General features: G+C 41.4%; 1 protein-coding gene across 1 annotated transcript in view; it reads right to left on the bottom strand.

Annotated features, from left to right (window-relative positions):
* LOC111965845 (prominin-1-A-like) overlaps positions 1–22,177 on the bottom strand; it is a 117,691-nt gene that overhangs the window by 23,563 nt on the left and 71,951 nt on the right. Inside the window, 14 exon segments of the mRNA XM_023990204.1 lie at positions 499–570; positions 4,907–5,053; positions 6,479–6,563; positions 8,416–8,519; positions 8,985–9,038; positions 9,041–9,110; positions 9,575–9,727; positions 10,284–10,443; positions 10,737–10,800; positions 10,912–10,986; positions 11,089–11,318; positions 12,351–12,440; positions 12,741–12,804; positions 13,051–13,171. Coding sequence (XP_023845972.1) covers positions 499–570; positions 4,907–5,053; positions 6,479–6,563; positions 8,416–8,519; positions 8,985–9,038; positions 9,041–9,110; positions 9,575–9,727; positions 10,284–10,443; positions 10,737–10,800; positions 10,912–10,986; positions 11,089–11,318; positions 12,351–12,440; positions 12,741–12,804; positions 13,051–13,171 — 1,489 coding nt within the window.

The following is a 22,177-nucleotide window of genomic DNA, read 5'->3' as shown; positions in this document are numbered from 1 at the left end:
GCACCAGGACAGATGGGCACCAGATGAATACTAGGGGGGCACAGGCAGGGGCACATATCACCCCACAGAAGACCACTTTAAACTGGCTCCAATGCCTCCGAGCCCATGGCAAGTGGTGGAGGACCCAGAGGTGGCCCAACATTTTGGGCCATGAATGGGGAGCTTGTGTGAGCTTCCAACCACTAAAGGCAAGGCAGAACATTAAAAAGTGATTTCAGAGACGGCTTCAGTGTGTGTTTGTGTGTGTGTGTGTGTGTGTGTGTGTGTGTGTGTGTCGATAGCAAACCACGGCAAGGCTATGCAGTTGATGAAGACACGAGGAGCTTTCACATAGTTTTAGATCTGAACTCCCATTCCATTGGCTCCCTGTCTTGGATCGTGGTGTAAATAAAGCTTCAATCTACTGGTACACTGAGAAAACATTGTGTGGTTGGTTGGAGCCGTGTTGTTTTTTCAGTATGAGGTTTTTATTGGACGGTTGGTCATATGTTGTCTCACCATAAGGTCTGTCTGTGCCTCAAGCTCATTGGCGTACGACAGTAAGTCCACCTGAGTCACCCCTTTGTTGACCTGCAAATGAACAGAAATAGGATTATAATGTATTATGATGGTGTTATAATGCATTATAAGACTTGTCATAAGCATGTATGCCCCCCTTCGGTCTTTTCATCTTATAATTACAGTTGTGCAACTGTGTACATAGAGACATAACAACAGTAACCTTAATAAGCCTTATAATATCACACTCTAAAGGCCCATAGAGGCTTATAACAAGTCATAAAACATTATAGTTGTCGGTTTTAAGTAAAGAGTTATACAACCTGCAGTAAGAGGCCATAAGACGATCATGTTCCTTAGAAAACTTAATGTCCTCCCCCATTCAACAGATTATGATAGAGAAGACGTACAGTTGAAGTCGGAAGTTTACATACACTTAGGTTGGAGTCATTAAAACTCGTTTTTCAACCACTCCACAAATTTCTTGTTAAGAAACTATAGTTTTGGCAAGTCGGTTAGGACATCTACTTTGTGCATGACACAATACATTTTTCCAACAATTGTTTACAGACAGATTATTTCACTTATAATTCACTGTTTTACAATTCCAGTGAGTCAGAAGTTTACACACACTAAGTTGACTGTGCCTTTAAACAGCTTGGGAAATTCCAGAAAATGTCATGGCTTTAGAAGCTTCTGATAGGCTAATTGACATAATTTGAGTCAATTGGAGGTGTACCTGTGGATGTATTTCAAGGACTACCTTCAAACTCAGTGCCTCTTTGCTTGACATCATGGGAAAATCTAAAGAAATCAGCCAAGACCTCAGAAAAAAAACTGTAGACCTCCACAAGTCTGGTTCATCCTTGGGAGCAATTTCCAAACTCCTGAAGGTACCACGTTCATCTGTACAAACAATAGTACGCAGGTATAAACACCATGGGACCACGCACCGTCATACTGCTCAGGAAGGAGACGCGTTCTGTCTCCTAGAGATGAACGTACTTTGGTGTGAAAAGTGCAAATCAATCCCAGAACAACAGGAAAGGACCTTGTGAAGATGCTGGAGGAAACAGGTACAAAAGTATCTATATCCACAGTAAAATGAGTCCTATATCGACATAACCTGAAAGGCCGCTCAGCAAGGAAGAAGCCACTGCTCCAAAACCGCCATAAAAAAGCCAGACCAAGGTTTGCAACTGCACATAGGGACAAAGACCGTACTTTTTGGAGAAATGTCCTCTGGTCTGATGAAACAAAAATAGAACTGTTTGGCCATAATGACCATCGTTATGTTTGGAGGAAAAAGAGGCTTGCAAGCCGAAGAACACCATCCCAACCGTAAAGCACAGGGGTGGCAGCACCATGTTGTGGGGGTGCTTTGTTGCAGGAGGGACTGGTGCACTTCACAAAATAGATGGCATCATGAGGATGGAAAATTATGTGGATATATTGAAGTAACATCTCAAGACATCAGTCAGGAAGTTGGGTCTTCCAAATGGACAATGACACCAAGCATACTTCCAAAGTTGTGACAAAATGGCTTAAGGACAACAAAGTCAAGGTATTGGAGTGGCCATCACAAAGTCCCGACCTCAATCTTATAGAAAATTTGAGGCAGAACTGAAAAAGCGTATGCGAGCAAGGAGGCCTACAAACCTGACTCAGTTACACCAGCTCTGTCAGGAGGAATGGGCCAAATTTCACCCAACTTATTGTGTGAAGCTTATGGAAGGCTACCCAAAACGTTTGAGCCAAAGTCAAACAATTTAAAGGCAATGCTACCAAATACTAATTGAGTGGATGTAAACTTCTGACCCACTGGGAATGTGATGAAAGAAATAAAACCTGAAATAAATAATTCTCTACTATTATTTTGACATTTCACATTCTTGAAATAAAGTGGTGATCCTAACTGACCAAAGACAGGGAATTGTTACGAGGATGAAATGTCAGGAATTGTGAAAAACTGAGTTTAAATGTATTTGGCTAAGGTGTATGTAAACTTCCGACTTTAACTGTAGTCTGAAGTCTATATCTCTGTGCTTTTGGAAAGAGTAGCTATAAACTAATCAACCTCAAGAGATCCATCAGTGTTTCCCCTATATTCATTTAGCAGCAGCGCATCGCCACTGCTAAATTGTTTCCGCCACTGAATATTTTTTTTTAGCTATCTTGTAATCCTGAAAGTATAGCCAATCCTATTAATAGATGTATAGATGTACAGTACCGGTCAAAACCGGTCCGCAGAGATCATCCGTTCACCCACACCACGTCTCAGAAAGACATGGTTGGAACCAAAAATCGAAAATTTGGACTCAAGACCAAAGGACAAATTTCCACCAGTCTAATGTCCATTGCTTAAGTTTCTTGGCCCAAGCAAGTCTCTTCTTCTTATTGGTGTGCTTTAGTTGTGTTTTTTTGCAGCAATTCGACTGTGTCTTCCATTCCTGTGGCGGTCCTCATGAGAGCCATTTATCATATTGACTGACCTTTTCATTTTAAAGTAATGGTGGACTGTCGTTTCTCTTTGCTTATTTGAGCTGTTCTTGCCATAATATGGTCTTGGGCTTTTACCAAATAGGGCTATTGTAACGGTATTTGTCGTCTGAAGAAGAGGAATCATCGGACCAAAGCGCAGCGTGGTAAGTGTTCATGCTTGTTTTATTAAAACTGAACACTATAACAAAAATAAACAAGTGAATAACCGAAACAGTCCTGTAAGGTGAAAACACTAAACAGAAATTAACTACCCTCAAAAACCATGTGGGAAAAAGCTACCTAAGTATGGTTCCCAATCAGTTCCTGATTGAGAACCATACCCGGCCAAAACAAAGAAATACAAAACATAGGAAAAAAAACATAGCATGCCCACCCAAATCACACCCTGACCAAACCAAAATAGAGACATAAAAAGCTCTCTACGGTCAGGGCGTGACAGCTATCTTCTGTATACCCCCCTACCTTGTCACAACACAACTGATTGGCTCAAACGCATTAAGAAGAAAATAATTTCCACAAATTAACTTTTAACAAGGCACACCTGTTTAATTGAAATGCATTCCAAGTGACTACCTATTGAAGCGGGTTGAGAGAATGCCAAGAGTGTGCAAATCTGTTATCAAGGCAAAGGGTGGCTTTTTGAAGAATCTCAAATATAAAATATATTTTGATTTGTTTAACACTTTTCTGGTTACTATATGATTCCATATGTGTTATTTCATAGTTTTGATGTCTTCACTATTATTCTAAAATAATAATAAAATAGTAAAAATAAAGAAAAACCCTTGAATGAGTAGGTGTTCCAAAACTTTTGACCGGTAGTGTATACTCAAGGAAAACCCTTGGAAGACTTCATGAAGACCTCAGGAAGACCCAAGGAAGACCCTAGGAAGAACCCAGGAAGACCCCAGGAAGACTCCGGGAAGACCTCAGGAAGACCCAAGGAAGACCNCCGGGAAGACCTCAGGAAGACCCAAGGAAGACCCCAGGAAGACTCCGGGAAGACCTCAGGAAGACCCAAGGAAGACCCTAGGAAGACCCAAGGAAGACCCTAGGAAGAACCCAGGAAGACCCCAGGAAGACTCCGGGAAGACCCCGGTAGGACCCCGGAAAGAAATCAGGAAAACCCCAGGAAGACCCCAGCTAAATCCTGGTTAGCCATAACAGAAGCAAATCCTAAATCCATCGTGGTATTTCATCTTAAATGTACACTCCAAAATTAGATAATATATGATTTGACAGTTAAGTTAGGATGTTCTGTAATACCTACCCTGGTTAGTATTGTATACATTTGTCTTGCATACAGGAACTTAATCTTCCATTCAAAGATAAGTCACTAATGCAGGATATTGCTTGGAACCAGGTTAGTGTTTGAAATTATAACTATCTTCAGTGATGTGTCATACAAGTATACTAGTGTGTCTTTTGAAGGTATATCTGAAAAGTCTACAGTGGCTTGAGATGAAGGAGAGGAAGCCAAAGTAGGCTATTATGACGAAAGAGAGAAGAGGAGTCAAGGAGAGGAGGCCACCTTAGACTATTGAGATAAGGAGAGGAGGACACTGAACTATTTAGATAAGGAGAGGAGGACACTTTGGACTATTGAGATAAGGAGAGGAGGACACTTTAAACTATTGAGTAAGGAGAGGAGGACACTTTAAACTATTGAGATAAGGAGAGGATACTTTAAACTATTGAGATAAGGAGAGGAGGACACTTTAAACTATTGAGATAAGGAGAGGAGGACACTTTAAACTATTGAGATAAGGAGAGGATACTTTAAACTATTGAGATAATGAGAGGAGTAGAGTAGAGGAAGTCACTTTAAACTATAGAAATGAACGATAGGCGACCAGGGGGGAAAGTATTTATAGATTGAGATGTCCCCTCAATGCCAGTACTCTACCTCCTCCAGATACGCTGCATAGTTGATCTCCGCGACGCCAGTCTCAGAGAAGTCAATGAGGCTCTGTTTCCCCTCAGACTCCAGCAGGACAATACCTCTCAGGTTAATCTTCACACTGTCAAACATATTCGCCACTTCCTCGGTGTACTGGAAACACAGGGAGAATTGTCAGCTACATCGATAAAGATAAGCAATAGCTATGAATGTGGTATATATTGGTAACAAATGTGGGTTTATGAAGCCCTTATGTCAATTTTACACATTCAAACATCCTCACCACCACGTTGTACTGGAAACAGAGAGGGAGTCTAGTTACATTTCATATGTAATGGATGGGTTACGAATGTGTTATGATATCCTTATGTAGGTACCCTTCAAGTTACAGGCGCAAATCTGTTTGTTTACACCAATCTTCATTGCACATGGTTGTTACAAGAGCAAAAATGTGTGTTTGCATTTGTGGAAATGGTTTGTTTTCCAACACTATTTTAGTAGCCTCTACTTTAGTAGCCTCGACCTCGGTGTTGAGGTCTGGTACCGCGAGAGTCCAGAACATAGAAATAGAATTCTATGGTCAAGACTATTTAGAGAGCCTAGAACAAAATGGTGATCAAAACAAAGTTGTTTACTTTCATCGTTAAGTAAACAGATGGGTTTGTTATTGATTTCCTTAGTGGTGGTGTGGGGTGGAGCGGTACCATAGACCAGGGACAGGGTAGGCCCCTCTTAATTCAAAGAGGGTCTTCCTGCTTCCTAGGTAACCCCATTCATTGATACAAAGTACAGATTAAGACGGCCTGTTTTCTTTCCGTTATGTCTTCTACACACTCATATAATAGAAGAACAGTTCGAGCTAAAACACAACAAATCCTCACTAGCTAAGAGCCACATTGAAAAACAATAGATAAACTGTAGAACAAAATAAATAAAATGTCAATAACATAAACCTTTTTGTATTTAGTCTATATAAAAAAAACTCCTAATTTGTGTAACCTAGCTAAACTTATGCTAGCCAGCTGTATCCATCACTAACCCTAACCTAGCCTAACTTATGCTAGCCAGCTCTATCCATCCCTAACCCTAACCTAGCCTAATGTATGCTAGCCAGCTCTATCCATCCCTAACCCTAACCTAGCCTAATGTATGCTAGCCAGCTCTATCCATCCTTATTTACTATTCAATAAAAGAGGCGAGCTAATCTTGCCAGGAGGCTGGCTAATGCTACAGTTCACTGGCCTGCTTTTTGTTTTGGCAATAACTCATTTTGTTAGCTAATGCTCATGAATCTAAATGTGGAAATGCAGAGTGTTAGCTAAACACTTGATTTAGCTTGACCGGTGTGAAGTATAGGCATAGTTGACACTTTTGGGATTATTCCACTGGTTACATTGTTTTTGGCAAGTAAAATCAAACATATCTCAATTACTTGAAAAAAAGTTCTGATTCGGTGTGAGTGTGATTACAGTAACTAAAGCGTATTATATCCATGTGCTACTATGTGCAGGTATGCAGAATACAGTAAGTATCCTACAGTGAGTGAGTGCACACTGCACAATGCATGTGGATACTGACCAGGCTGGAGTTTAGCAAGGTTGTGACATTGAAGACTTTATCCAGGCGCATGGCAGAGTAGAGACTTCTGTTATTTTTGCAGTTACTGAGAGAGAGAGAAATGTCAATATTATCACTTCCATTCCATTCAATTCCTTGGTTAGTTAGCTCTCTCTGCTGCCACCCAGTGAATAAAGTTGTAACTCTATTCAGCTCTGTATCGCTGCCTTCCGGTCATTTTATAAGCAGTGTTCTCTCAAATCACTTTTAGAAAACTTATCCAACACAAAGTATTAAGTCAGCATGCATGACTCATATTTCCAATTTAGGTCCATTGTTTGTAGTTACATAACTGAACACATTCAATGGTCACGTGGGAGAGTGAAGTAAGGGTAAAGGAATGGTTATGTCTGTACACACTATGTCATGGCTAACTCCCTGACTAGGCAGTAGCTGAGGCGACAAGTCTCTATAAGGAAACATAACGCAATGGTCTTAGAACAAAGCTTTGCTGCCTGTTCTAATCGAGAGATGATGAAAGTTGATGAAATCTGAGGCATAAAAGATCATTAAGCAATTCACGTACTCCTCTCCCTAGTTTCAATCCTTTACATCATTTATTATAAGCAATATCGGATGGAATGTGAGGAGGTAGAATATTGACACAGACATTAGCCTGTGACATTTATTTAAAGCAAACGCTGCCACAAAACAGGAATATCTAGAGTTATGACCTGGTTCTATCCATAAGTAATCAAGTTAAATTCTAAACTCAGCAAAAACAGAAACGTTCCTTTTTCAGGACCCTGTCTTCCAAAGATAATTCATAAAAATTCAAATAACTTCACAGATATTCATTGTAAAGGGTTAAAACACTGTTTGCCATGCTTGTTCAATGAACCATAAACAATTAATGAACATGCACCTGTGGAACGGACACTAACAGCTTACAGACGGTAGGCAATTAAGGTCACAGTTATGAAAACTTAGGACAAAAAAAGAGGCCTTTCTACTGACTCCGAAAAACACAGAAAGAAAGATGCCCAGGGTCCCTGCTCATCTGCGTGAACGTGCCTTAGGCATGCTGCAAGGAGGCATGAGGACTGCAGATGTGGCCAGGGCAATACATTGCAATGTCCGTACTGTGAGACGCCTAAGACAGCGCTACAGGGAGACAGGATGGACAGCTGATCGTCCTCGCAGTGGCAGACCACGTGTAACAACACATGCACAGGATCGGTATATCCGAACATCACACCTGCGGGACAGGTACAGGATGGCAACAACAACTGCCCGAGTTACACCAGGAACCACAATCCCTCCATCAGTGCTCAGACTGTCCACAATCCCTCCAGCATGACAATGCCACCAGCCATACTGCTCGTTCTTTGCTTGATTTCCTGCAAGACAGGAATGTCAGTGTTCTGCCATGGCCAGCGAAGAGCCCGGATCTCAATCCCATTGAGCACGTCTGGGACCTGTTGGATCGGAGGGTGAGGGCTAGGCCCATTCCCCCCAGAAATGTCCAGGAACTTGCAGGTGCCTTGGTAGGAGGGAAGTAACATCTCACAGCAAGAACTGGCAAATCTGGTGCAGTCCATGAGGAGGAGATGCACTGCAGTACTTAATGCAGCTGGTGGCCACACCAGACACTGACTGATACTTTTGATTTTGACCCCCCCTTTGTTCAGGGACACATTATTCAATTTCTGTTAGTCACATGTCTGTGGAACTTGTTCAGTTTATGTCTCAGTTGTTGAATCTTGTTATGTTCATACAAATATTTACACATGTTAAGTTTGCTGAAAATAAACGCAGTTGACAGTGAGAGGACGTTTCTTTTTTTGCTGAGTTTATATAGACGAGCAAGTCTATGTAAAACATAGGCCATCATTAAAAAACACAGAAATGAATCCCCAGTAGTAAGTGCTACATCCATACATCCAGCACAGTATTACCTGTAGAAATTCTCCACTGTCAGATCCAGTTCTGAGTCGTTGTACATATACCCTGGGATGAAGTTCCTCCACTCAGGGTTCACCAGGTGAGGAGTGTCCAAAACCTTGGACACAAATGACCAGTAAGACCATTATACAGTTCTAGACCATGATTGTACAGTAAGACCATCATACAGTTCTAGACCAACGATTATACAGTAAGACCATCATACAGTTCTAGACCACGATTATACAGTAAGACCATCATACAGTAAGACCATCATACAGTTCTAGACCACGATTATAACAGTAAGACCATCATACAGTTCTAGACCACGATTATACAGTAAGACCATCATACAGTCTAGACCAATGATTATACAGTAAGACCATCATATAGTTTCTAGACCATGATTGTAACAGTAAGACCATCATACAGTAAGACCATGATTATACAGTAAGACCATCATACAGTTCTAGACCATGATTATACAGTAAGACCATCATATAGTTCTAGACCATGATTATAGAGAAGACCACATACACTACCTAAACATTGTCACCTTAAGAATTATCACGTCATAACTTGCCTTGAAGAGCTCCTTGGTGTGGAAGGGTTCACAGACCAGCTTCTCCACGTTGCCCCTCCGACCAGGAAGGTGGCGGTCACCACTCCCATCAGTATCCAAGAAAAGAGGAAGCTGAAACCCACACCGCTGTGGAGACACACATAGATAGAGCATTCAATCAATCAATCTACACACTCACACTCTTAGTGCTCTATATACTGCAGAAAGTGTAGAGACAGAAGACAGACAGACAGACAGACAGACAGACAGACAGACAGACAGACAGACAGACAAGACAGACAGACAGACAGACAGGACAGACAAGACAGACAGACAGACAGACCAGACAGACAGACAGACAGACAGACAGACAGACAGACAGACAGACAGACAGACAGACAGACAGACAGACGAGTAGATATATATACAGACAGACAGAGACAGACAGACAGACAGACAGACAGACAGACAGACAGACCAAGACCAGACAGAACAGACAGACAGACAGACAGAGTAGATATATAGACAGACAGAGAGACAACCAGACAAACAGATACCCAGCCAGTCAGCCAGCCAGAGAGACAGCCGGCCAGCTGGCCAGAAATACTTACGCCATGAGCAGGGTGCCGCCGGTGTTGGAGACACAGCCCCGTGTGGTGGGGGAGGCGTGCTTGTCATATCCCATGGTGCCACACAGTATGGCCAGGAAGTTGAAGGCCAGGATGAGAACCACCATGCAGCAGAGGCCAGTACAGCAAATCCACCTGTAGAGGAACATTGGAGTCAGTACACCATTACACCATAACAAGTTACAATCAACCACTACGTTAGGATAAGATGCCATAACAAGTAACAACCAACCACTACGTTAGGATAAGATGCCATAACAAGTAACAACCAACCACTACGTTAGGATAAGATGCCATAACAAGTAACAACCAATCACTACATTAGGCTAAAATGCCATAATAATGGAGACTACAGCAGGTCTGTCTCAGGGCTCAATCAAATGTACTGTGTAATAATCACAGCTGGAGGGCAATACAGGGGCCATGTATGCAGGGTCAGGTCCAGGGTACACCTAAAGGCTTACTGACTGAATATACTCTTTATTCATTATTACATTATGTCACAGTGACCTGTGCTGATGAAATAACTCCAGATGATATTCAGTAACAACAGATTGTACTCTCTTTACGTAAATCTACCACAGACCAGGCAGGTGAAGACATTTATTTATTCTAAACCCTGAGCACATCATGGGCACTGGTCAAAAGTAGTACACTATATAGGGAATAGGGCTCCAGTTCCTGATTGTACCTGTAGAAGTCTATCTGATCGATCTCAGGGTAAGAGTCTTCTATCTTGGACTGTGTGTGACTGATGAAGTTGGTGAAGTTGGCCAGAGAGCTGTGTACAGGGAACACCTTGGAGAAGCTGCTGATGTTGGTGCTGATGACATCCAACATGCCCCGGGCTCCTGGGAGGGAGAGAGTGGATATATTCAGGGGCATTAGTGAAATAATGGAGTAATACAACGTTATATTTTGGGGTATTGGGGTACAACAGTTCAGGTGTAGGTAGATAATTGGAATATGGCCATTGATCTTATTTGGGCGTATAAGACATTACCGTCAATGAGTATTCATACCATATTGAACATGACTGACTTGGCAATGCAAAGTTGAACACTCAAAATGATATAACCCTTCATTTAGTGTATTTTGAAACCTTTTGGGGAGCATTAAATTAGGTTAAAGAGATGCCACTCACCCTCGACTACGTTCCTCATCTGGTCACTCACCATGCCTGGAGTGTCATTGAATGAGGAGAAGCCCTGTTTGGAGAAGGAAATACAAAGGCAACATTGATGATACAGTATCACAAATATCAAAGAAAACCTCACAACTTATACAGTACCTAAAGTTTATGCAACATTTAGACTCACCTTTTGAATGATATTGCTAAGGTCCGTTTTCAGCACCTGATTCACACTTTCCAGCTGATTGTTCACATCAGGTAACTGCAACACATCACATACAACATATACTTATATTGTGCTATATAAATCGAATTATTACAGTATGACTATTATTATCATCTTTAATGAAGTGTGACAGCATACCCGGGTGAAGTTGGCGCTGACGTGGAGCTGTGCCAGGGAGCTATGGATGGAGCGGCAGAGCTGGGCGGTGGTGGCATCCGAGTCCTCGTCGCTGCAGCCCGGATCATTGAGGGTTCTGTTCAGGCTAGAGCGCACCAGGCTCAGGTTGAAGTGGAGCTTCCCTGTCGCCTCCTGGAGAACCTCCAGAGACACACTCACGTTCTCCAGGGCCTCCTTGGTCTCCCGCATGGCTGGGGATGGGGATGGGGACGGGGTAGGATGGACAGGTGGTGAGTATTTGGTATTTTATTAGGATCCCCATTAGCTGTTGTGAAAGAAGCAGCTACTCTTCCTGGGGTCCACACAGAACATGAAACATGACATAATACAGAACATTAATAGACAAGAACATCTCAAGGACAGAACTACATACATTTACAGTGTGTGTGAGAGTGCACATAGTAAAGAATCACACATGTATGCACACGGTAGATTCACAAAAACACTCAATGTATGCACACACACACAAGCACGCACACACAAACCAAATACACACACATGCACATCCATACCCTGGCATTGATAACACACAAAATAACACACACATATTCACATGAGGGAAGCTTTTAGAATTGAACAGGTGAACAATAGTTGCAGGTTCAATCCACTGTTGGAGCAAGGTTGGAACTTGGGAGGCCATATACTTAATATATCCATATCGATTCATAATTAAGATGGCACACAAGGTAGGTTTGGACAGTTCCAAATAGAGGCAGGTAGTGTATTGTACACACACAGGGATGTTTAGCAATTTAGCCTGGTCCCAGAACTGTTTTTGCTGTCTTGCCATCTCCTATAGTCATTGTCACGCCAATGGCACAAACAAATCTTGGACCAGGCTACATACAATTGGCTCAAGAGCCAGGAGAACCACAAGGGGACCAATCACAAGAGTGACACGAGGGTGAAGTCTCAAGGTCAAGGGGTCACCGGTCAAGGTTAATTTACTGTTACCTTTAATGGCCCTCTGAACTTTGACTTTATGACAACAAGTAAAAAGGAAAGAGAAGGATGTCTACTTAAGCCATTAAAGTACACCTTGTTATGAGCTAATTAACAAGATATTTCTGTAAGAACTACAATGCTACTGTACTATATACAGTATATTCTTAAAAGATCCTTATAACTTGTGTCCAATTTGAGGACAGTATTGTCAGTGTGGTAGAGAGTAAAAACAATTACAGCATCTGCCTGAAAGAGGAAATGACATCATAAGGACTTACCTCCAGCCATACGGAGCACCCCGTCCAGTGCAGGACGCACCTCTGTGCCCAATTCCACATGAATATTCCCTCCAAGCAGAGGACCCACATCTGAGGATGGGGACATTGCATTATTATGTATCAGGGTTGGGGTCAATTACATTTCAATTAAGTTAATTCAGGAAGTAAACAGACGTTCAAATTCCAATTCTAATTTCTCTCATAGAAAAGCAATAGAGAAAAATTAGAATTTCAGTTGACTTCCTGAATTGACTGAATTTAACTGAAATTGACTCCAACTCTGTTATGTATCTAGGGGACCTGATATGGCCATAGATTCATAGTTTTCTGCAACAGACAATAGACTGAACAGAGACAATATGGAGATGTGGCCTCAGGCACACTACTTACTATCTAGGTCAGAAATGACTGTGTACTTGGCAGTGGCGTATTGTGCTATTAGGTAATCAATTTGCTGTGAAAAGAAGAGCAGAATAAAGTTACTGAAACGCAGGACTCTTTTTTTAGTCAGAGATTGTGTTACTCTGTCAGCCTCTCTCTATCACGCACGCACGCACGCACGCACGCACGCACGCACGCACGCACGCACGCACGCACACACACGAGGACGTTTAATCTATCCATCTCTTACATTCTCTACTTAGCCTTGTGTGCACACCTACAGTTAACTGTCATTGAAGCTACCGTAAAAAGGCTGTACCGTTGGCGTCTCATTGGCAAAGGTCTGCAGGTCGTTCAGGTTGCTGCTAACCAGTCTTTTCATGCCTTCCAGCTGGGAGCTCAGGTTCTGGTTAGCTGCATACGCACACAGTACTCCAACCCTGCAGACAGACAACAAACACAGCCACACAGAACATTAAAAGTGATATAGGCTAGCACACACTAAGCTAAGAGCGTTTTAAATATTCTAATCCAGATATTTTAAGCTTTATGGCTACATTTATACAAATCAAATTTTATTGGTCACATACACATATTTAACAGATGTTATTGCGGGTGTAGCGAAATGCTTGAGGCAGACCAATTCTGATATTTTTCCACTAATTGGTCTTTGGAAAAATCAGATCAGCTCTTTTGCCAATAATTGGGCAAAATATCAGAATTGGGCTGCCTGTGTAAACACATCCTTATGATTTTATTGAAAGAGAATTCATGTCAAGCTTTCATTCACATCTTCTGTCAGTTGTGAATACTACACAGTCCTCTAATCAGTTTACAAATACCACAACTAATCATTGGCGTTTAGTTGTAGTTGTTACTTTGAACTAATCCATTTAGCCAGCCAATGACTGTAAATGTAGTTTTATGCTGAATGGACGAAACGACCCAATGTGTGGCATTCCACTCAAGACCTCGTCGTTTGATGGGGAGACCATGATTGGTTAGGTTTTACCTGTTCTGACCTGTTCAAACTCGGTTTGTGTGTCAGATATTATCTATCCTAACTGCAATTGGTAATAGAACAGTGACTGTGTGTGTATGTGTTCACAGAAACATGTATGGAGGCAGCACATAGAGACTTGCAAGATGATGTGATGAAGTCCAGACTGACAGACGGGCTTGATACTGATGTCTCTAAATGGAGGGAGACCTGGCACTCAGCATTATTATTTTACTAGACACAACTTTTACTTGTATTGTCTTTTTAAATTATTGAATTGAATGGTATCAGTCAATATGTGGAGGGAGAAACCCTGTCTATTCTGCAACAGGATCAGGGAACTCCTGTTGTATACGGGACACCACACAGGAAGGTATGACCACTCTGACATGTTTGCCAATGTAGCCCCATTACGACCAGACAAAATGCAGATAGGCACAGTATCTGTATCAGCTGGGAATGACAATGGAAGTAGAACATTGTTATATTAGCAGAACACTGCTTCTATGGTATTATGTAAAAGGTTATGTAAAAAAAAGTACATGGACCTGTTACTACATTTGAAATATATCAAAATGCTTAGTTTAGAATATCTACATAAATTCAGCAATTGCATTCTTTTCATATTACTCTACAAGCTACTGACCTATTCAAAGCTTCCTCCGGCATCTCACCAAACATCTGCCTGTACTTATTGAACTCAACCTGCAGGAGGTTTGCTAGTTGTGATTGAGTGGGGGGAAACCGCTGCAGGCAAGGTTCTGGCAGATGGGTGTGTCTTGGTGGTGGCAAGGACACACCCAAGAAACACCCACAACAAACCACACCCCCAAGCCAACTCACGTTTGGCTTCTGTCATGGCCGCCAGCATTTCTTGAGGAGCAAGCCAAAAAATGAGGCCAAATCAGTGGGTGCAGTTCCCCTTTAATGGAAGCCTTGTATGATCACAGCAATAACATGAATGCCAGCAGGTGGCAGTACAAGTGCTTACAGAAAAACCCTTATCTGTTCCACAAGCATCATAGGAATAGCGTATAGGGCCTTCAACTGAATACAGTCTAACTGACCAACAGAACCTGCTTATGTTCCCCCTTTCTCTGGTAAAGTTAACTAACAAAATATGAAAAATGAAGACTGAAATGGTTGAATGTGATATGCTGTGGCTCACAACTTGTATATCACACTCTTAACACAAGTGAAATGATTTGAGATCTATGCCTTACACTCTCTCATGTAGCCCATTGTCTGTAACCGTTCAGGCAGTAAACATGCAAAACACATTACTGCATATTATTAATAACTTACACATTTAAATAAGTCACTTCTGTAATTCAAACAGTCTGTACAGTGGCTCTGTGTGTTGTTCTAGTGTTAGTTAGCTCTAGGAACATCAAGTGGAATCTGTCCATGTATTAAGTCTTAATTTCAATGACTCATTCTATTCCTCCTGAATACTAATACTACAGTAGTTTCTGAAATGGTCAGAGTTGATGAATACTAACACTAGTTTCTAAAATGGTCAGAGTTGATGAATACTAACACTAGTTTCTAAAATGGTCAGAGTTGCTAGGTACTGTAGTGAGAGGGGGGCTAATAAGTAAAGGACTTGAGAAAAGATAATGGAAATCTCTCTCTATGCAGGTTGGACTACACAACCTATGTGCTTTTGGGCAAAATGTTAACATATTCTTTTTCTTTCTTCCAAAAGGGATTCTATTCCCTATATAGCCTAGTGCAGAGTAGAGCATAGGGTGCCATTGCGGATGCCTGGTCAAAGTGCATTACACAAACAATATTGTACTGTCTCATCTCATCTGTAGAAATTGTAAATGTTTTCTAATAAATAGCAAACAGTTAAATAAACAGACATTCTGACACATTTCTATGTGAGTCTGTTTTCCTATGGGTTTTGAATGTTTGATCTATTGAGAAGAATCAGTGCATATTGTAAAATTTGGAGTGTGAGCTTCATGTCTGTGTTAGGACATTGAGAGCAATTAGAATGGATATTTTGAGTCACTCATAGGTGTGTACTGTACAGTGTGTTTGTGTGTGAGTGTTTTTGTGTGTGTGTGTGTGTGTGAACATTGTACACTGAACAAAAATATAAACGCAACATGTAAAGTGCTGAAATAAAAGATCCCACACATTTTCCATATGCACAAAAAAGGCCAGTTTTGTCACAAAACACAATTCCACAGATGTCTCAAGTTTTGAGGGAGCACGCAACTGGCATGCTGACTGCAGGGATGTCCACCAGAGCTGTTGACAGAGAATTGATTGTTAATTTCTCTACCATAAGCCGCCTCCAAAGAAATTTTATAGAATTTGGCAGTACGTCCAAGTGACTATTGGCTAACATGTAGGTTGTATGGACATTATGCTACTGTACTAGAGCAAGACAGTAGGCATGGAGGCATGCGGATCAACGGAGAATCAAAATGGCTACCAGATGACAAAAGCCTCTTGTGGAACTCTCTCTCGATCCTTCCCTCATTCTCTCACTCTAATTTCCCCTCTCACGTTATTTTCTCTCTCTTTCCGTCTGTCTCCCCAATTCATTCTAACTCTCTAACTCTCTTTCTCTCTCCAGCTCTCTGTCAGCGTTGTCCAGCAAGGTCAGCGGAATCTCTACCGATGAACAAAGGGGCTTTGAAGATGGCAGCAAGTGAATTCCCAACTCATTGTGAGTGAGTGTGGAAGAGAATGGACCCTGATCTAGTGCCTAGATTATAATCTGAAACTGTAGCTCTCACCAGAGCAGGGAAACTGACAATAGACTACAGTATGCTACCCCATTCAACGAGTCAACAAAACAAATATTTCAGTCGGAATGAGAAAAACGGAAACTCATCTTGAGATAATTAGCTATACAGCAACTTGACAAAATATGCTGTGTGAAATAAATGCCTACAAGAGCAACAAAGTCAATGAGACATGACAATATGACCACAGGAAACAAGTTATGATAACTGTGAAAACAAACAGTGTAGCGCTACCTATTAGCCTATAGAAATTAATATAGGCCAGTACTCTGAGCAGTGTAGCATTACACGGTCTAGTGGCTCCATGGCTTTGCTTGGCCTAACAATGGCCTGTATTCAGCTGTGTTGTGCTAGGACAGGACAGTGCTTTCTCAGTCCTCTCTTTATCTCTCTCCAGTCTCTAGAGACCCCATTCCCTATTCTCTGTGAATGACAGGGGTGGTCAACACTCAGGATATGAAGCCCTATGCTCCAGCTAATTGAGCCAAACAAGATACTGACGAATAGCTGATCAACTGAATCGGGTGTATTAGAGCAAGGCTGGAGAAAAAGCCTGCATACCCAGATAGTTCTCCGGGAGGAGGTTTGGCCATTGTTACTCTACATGTAGGACTTCTTAACAGGAACTGACCCATAGTCTCACAAACTGGTCTACAAGATGTAGCACAGAGTAAGATGCACCACGGAGTAAGCTGTAGCACGGGGTAAGATGTAGCACAGAGTAAGAAGCAGCATGGAGTAAGTTGCAGCACGGAATAAGATGCAGCACGGAGTAAGATGCAGCACGGAGTAAGTTGCAGCACGGAATAAGATGCAGCACGGAGTAAGATGCAGCACGGAATAAGATGCAGCACGGAGAAGATGCAGCACGGAGTAAGATGCAGCACGGAGTAAGATGCAGCACGGAGTAAGATACAGCACGGAGTAAGATACAGCAGGAAGTAAGATGCAGCACGGAGTAAGATGCAGCACGGCGTAGATGTAGCAACGGAGTAAGAAAGCAGCACGGAGTAAGATAGCAGCAACGGAGTAAGATGCAGCACGGCGTAAGATGCAGACGGAGTTTAAAGCAGCAGCACGGAGTAAGATGCAGCACGGAGTAAGATGCAGCACGGAGTAAGATGCAGCACGGAATAAGATGCAGCACGGAGAAAGATGTAGCACAGAGTAAGATGCAGCACGGAGTAAGATGCAGCACGGCGTAAGATGTAGCACGGAGTAAGGTGTAGCACGGCGTAAGATCCAGCACGGAGAAAGATGTAGCACAGAGTAAGATGTAGCTTTTTCATATTGTGCTCAGAGGTTAGAGTACCCACTAATAATAGGCCATAAAATAACAGCTGTGTAACGCAATACAAGTTAGATTGAAATCAATAGGTCTTGGTTTTGTTGATGATGTGATGTCTGGTATTTTGAACCCGGATCACATGTATAATAAATAGCCAATAAAGTATTCTTCTTCTTCAATGTCACATGTACTGATATGACCTTTAGTCGAAAGGGTCAAACAAACAGCAAAACAGTGTAGCACCATGCTTTGTGTGAATACTGAACAATGCCATGAGTATTTGGTCTAAAATGATGTGTAATATGAATTAGAGGTCGACCGATTAATCGTTAATCGGAATGGGAATGGCCGGTGGTATTTTTGGACACCGATTTTGCCGGTGTCCAAAAACTAGGCAAGTCAGTTAAGAACACATTCTTATTTTCAATGACGGCCTAGGAACGGTGGGTTAACTGCCTCGTTCAGGGGCAGGACGACAGATTTTCACCTTGTCAGCTCGTGGGATCCAATCTTGCAACCTTACAGTTAACTAGTCCAAAGCAATAACGACCTCTCGTTGCACTCCACAAGGAGACTGCCTGTTACGTGAATGCAGTAAGCCAAGGTAAGTTGCTAGCTAGCATTAAACTTATCTTATAAAAACAATCAATCAATCAATCATAATCACTAGTTAACTACACATGGTTGATGATATTACTAGATATTATCTAGCGTGTCCTGCGTTGCATATAATCTGACTGAGCATACAAGTATCTAAGTATCTGACTGAGCGATGGTAGGCAGAAGCAGGCTCGTAAACATTCATTCAAACAGCACTTTCGTGCGTTTTGCCAGCAGCTCTTCGTTGTGCGTCAAGCATTGCGCTGTTTATGACTTCAAGCCTATCAACTCCCGAGATGAGGCTGGTGTAACCGAAGTGAAATGGCTGGCTATTTAACGCGCGCTAATAGCGTTTCAAACGTCACTCGCTCTGAGCCTGTGGTTGTTTCCCTTGCTCTGCATTGGTAACGATGCTTCGAGGGTGGCTGTTGTCGTTGTGTTCCTGGTTCGAGCCCAGGGAGGAGCGAGGAGAGGGACGGAAGCTATACTGTTACACTGGCAATACTAAAGTGCCTATAAGAACATCCAATAGTCAAAGGTTAATGAAATACAAATGGTATAGAGGGAAATAGTCCTATAATTCCTATAATAACTACAACCTAAAACTTCTTACCTGGGAATATTGAAGACTCATGTTAAAAGGAACCACCAGCTTTCATATGTTCTCATGTTCTGAGCAAGGAACTCAAACATTAGCTTTCTTACATATTTTACTTTTACTTTCTTCTCCAACACTTTGTTTTTGCATTATTTAAACCAAATTGAACATGTTTCATTATTTATTTGAGGCTAAATTGATTTTATTGATGTATTATATTAAGTTAAAATAAGTGTTCATTCAGTATTGTTGTAATTGTTATTATTACAAAAAAAATAAAAAAAACGGCCGATTAATCGGTATCGGCTTGTTTGGTCTTCCAATAATCGGTATCGGCGTTGAAAAATCATAATCGGTCGACCTCTAATATGAATGGATACTACTGGTTTAGAGACACACACAGCCTGCCCTACATACCACAGAACTGGGCTGAGCACTTAGGCTAAGGAAAGGAAGTGACTGCTATCATCTTTCAAAATGATTTAACCTTTAATAGCATTATCCATTTTGTATTCATTAAAATACACTTTACTGTATGAAGGACCTGTATAAAGTGGTGCTATACTTCATGAGCTAGTAAACTATCTACTATGCAAGAGGTTTTATGATTAATGGAGATGAATAAAATTACATCGTGAATGGCACAGTATGTCACTATTATCACTACAGACAACTATATATAAAGGCAACAAGCACTCACACACATACACACACTACAAATTATATCAGGGGCCGGGCTACAGGCGGCCCGCGGACTAAAAACTATTTTGATCACCAGGAATTCAGTTTAAAATCTGGAAATCTGTTCCCAAGTATTTCCACAAATGAAAAAAAGAGATATGTGATAATGTCTCAATGTAATCAAGGTGTGAAATGATGGATATTTTCAAATACATTCTCTTTTTGGGCTTAGTTGTGGTCAATTTGTAGTGTACACCCCCGAACATCCGTTCCGATATAAATCAGCCCGTAGCTGTATCTAGTTGCCTACCCCTGAATTATATCAACTATATTCATTTACAAAACATTTATTATTTACTTTTGAGCACATTACTTTGGAATTCCAATTTCGAAAATAACAAAAGGTCACACTCAAAACCTGAGCGCAGCTCAGCAACATCTCCAATAAAGAATTAATCAGCTAGTGAATACATAATTCAGTGTTATGGTAGCTAAAAAGCTTTCACACTGCAACATGCAATTTAGCCCCCTAGTGTCGTGTCATGTAAGGACACATTGTCAGTTCAGAGCACCTAACACAAAGTAAAGTACACAGTAAAATAGGTATGTGTGTGTGTGTGTGTGTGTGTGTGTGTGCAGTGCACCTACAGGAAGCATCACATTCCTTACCCTACAAGGACCCTGGGTAGTCATACTGTATAATGAAAGACAATGGGCATTTCAGGCCTTGATATATAGTCTTAGACTGCAAGACTGACACCAATGCTAGCATCCATGACTCCATACCAAGTATCCTTGGTGGTTGGTTGCTCAAGGTTGTATAAGAGTTGTATCAACTCCTGTCCTAATTACAAATCCACTATTGCATATTGGTACCATCATAATGCATTACTTACCAGACTTGTCATAAGCACCTATGGTTCTCTAATACTGTCTTACTATCATAGTGAAAAGGGGCTTTAGTGTGGACATGGGGTGACCAGACTATTTACTTAGTCCTTATTAGGTTATTATCCCCAGCTTAACAAAGCTAATTTTGTGCAGACATACAATAGCAGCTGCTAGCTTAGCTTGGTCATGCGTCTTCTCTATCGGTAAGTCTAATGGACAACACACAAGCAAAAGTAAAGTAAAGACTTCTTGAAACAATGGTGTTAACACTGCCGACACCACATGTTACAATAGGGTTAACACTACCAATACCACATGTTACAATGAGGCTACTTAACACAACTGACACCACACGTTACAATAAGGTTAACACTACTGATACCACATGATATAATAGGGTTAACACTACATGTAACATTGGTGTTACTTAACACTACCAACAGCACATGTTAAATTAGGGTTGCACATCTATCACTCCAGTGTTAATGCTAAATTGTAATTATTTCACCTCCATGGCCTATTTATTGCCTACCTCCCTACTCTTCTACATTTGCACACACTGTACATAGATTTTTCTATTGTGTTATTGACCGTACGTTTGTTTATGTGTAACTCTGTGTTGTTGTTTTTTTTAAACTCTACCTACACCACATGTTACAATGAGATTAACACTACTGACACCGCATGGTATAATGGGGTTAACACTGCCGACACCACATCTTTACAATGGCGTTAACACTAATGACACCACGTTACAATGGCGTTAACACTACTGACACCGCATGTTACAATGGTGTTACTTTACACTACTGACACCACATGTTACAATGGGGTGAACACTACTGACACCACATAGGACAATGGGGTGAACACTACAGACACCACATGTTACAATAGGGTTAACACTACTGACACCACATGTTACAATTTTTTTATATTTTTTATTTAACCTTTATTTAACCAGGTAGGCTAGTTGAGAACAAGTTCTCATTTACAACTGCAACCTGGCCAAGATAAAGCAAAGCAGTGCGACACAAACAACAACAGAGTTACACACGGAATAAACAAACATACAGTCAATAATACAATAGAGAAAGTCTATATACAGTGTGTGCAAATGAGGTAGGATAAGGGGGGTGAGGCAATAAATAGGCTATAGTGGCAAAATTATTACAGTATGGCAAATTAAACACTGGGGTGATAGATGTGCAGAAGATGAGTGCGCAAGTAGCGGTACTGGGGTGCAAAGGAGCAAAATAAAGAAAATAAATAACAATATGGATGATGAGGTAGTTTAATGGCTATTACAGATTGGCTATGTCAGGTGCAGTGATCTGTGAGCTGCTCTGACAGCTGGTGCTTAAACACCCCATGTTACAATGGGGGTTAACACTACTGACACCATGTTGCAATGGGGTTAACACCACCTACACCACCTACAATAGGGTTAACACTATTACACCACATGGGACAACGGGGTGAACACCACATGTTACAATGGGGTTAACACTACCAAGACCACATGCTACAATAGGGTTAACACTACTGACAGCACACGTTACAATGGGGTTACTTAACACTACCAACACCATATTACAATAGGGTTACTTAACACTACCAACA

The sequence above is a fragment of the Salvelinus sp. IW2-2015 genome, linkage group LG6.2 (genome assembly GCF_002910315.2).
Source record: "Salvelinus sp. IW2-2015 linkage group LG6.2, ASM291031v2, whole genome shotgun sequence".
In the NCBI taxonomy this organism is placed as follows: Eukaryota; Metazoa; Chordata; class Actinopteri; order Salmoniformes; family Salmonidae; genus Salvelinus; species Salvelinus sp. IW2-2015.
The sequence above is the reverse complement of the archived record's forward strand: the minus strand, read 5'-3'. Positions and strand labels throughout refer to the sequence as shown.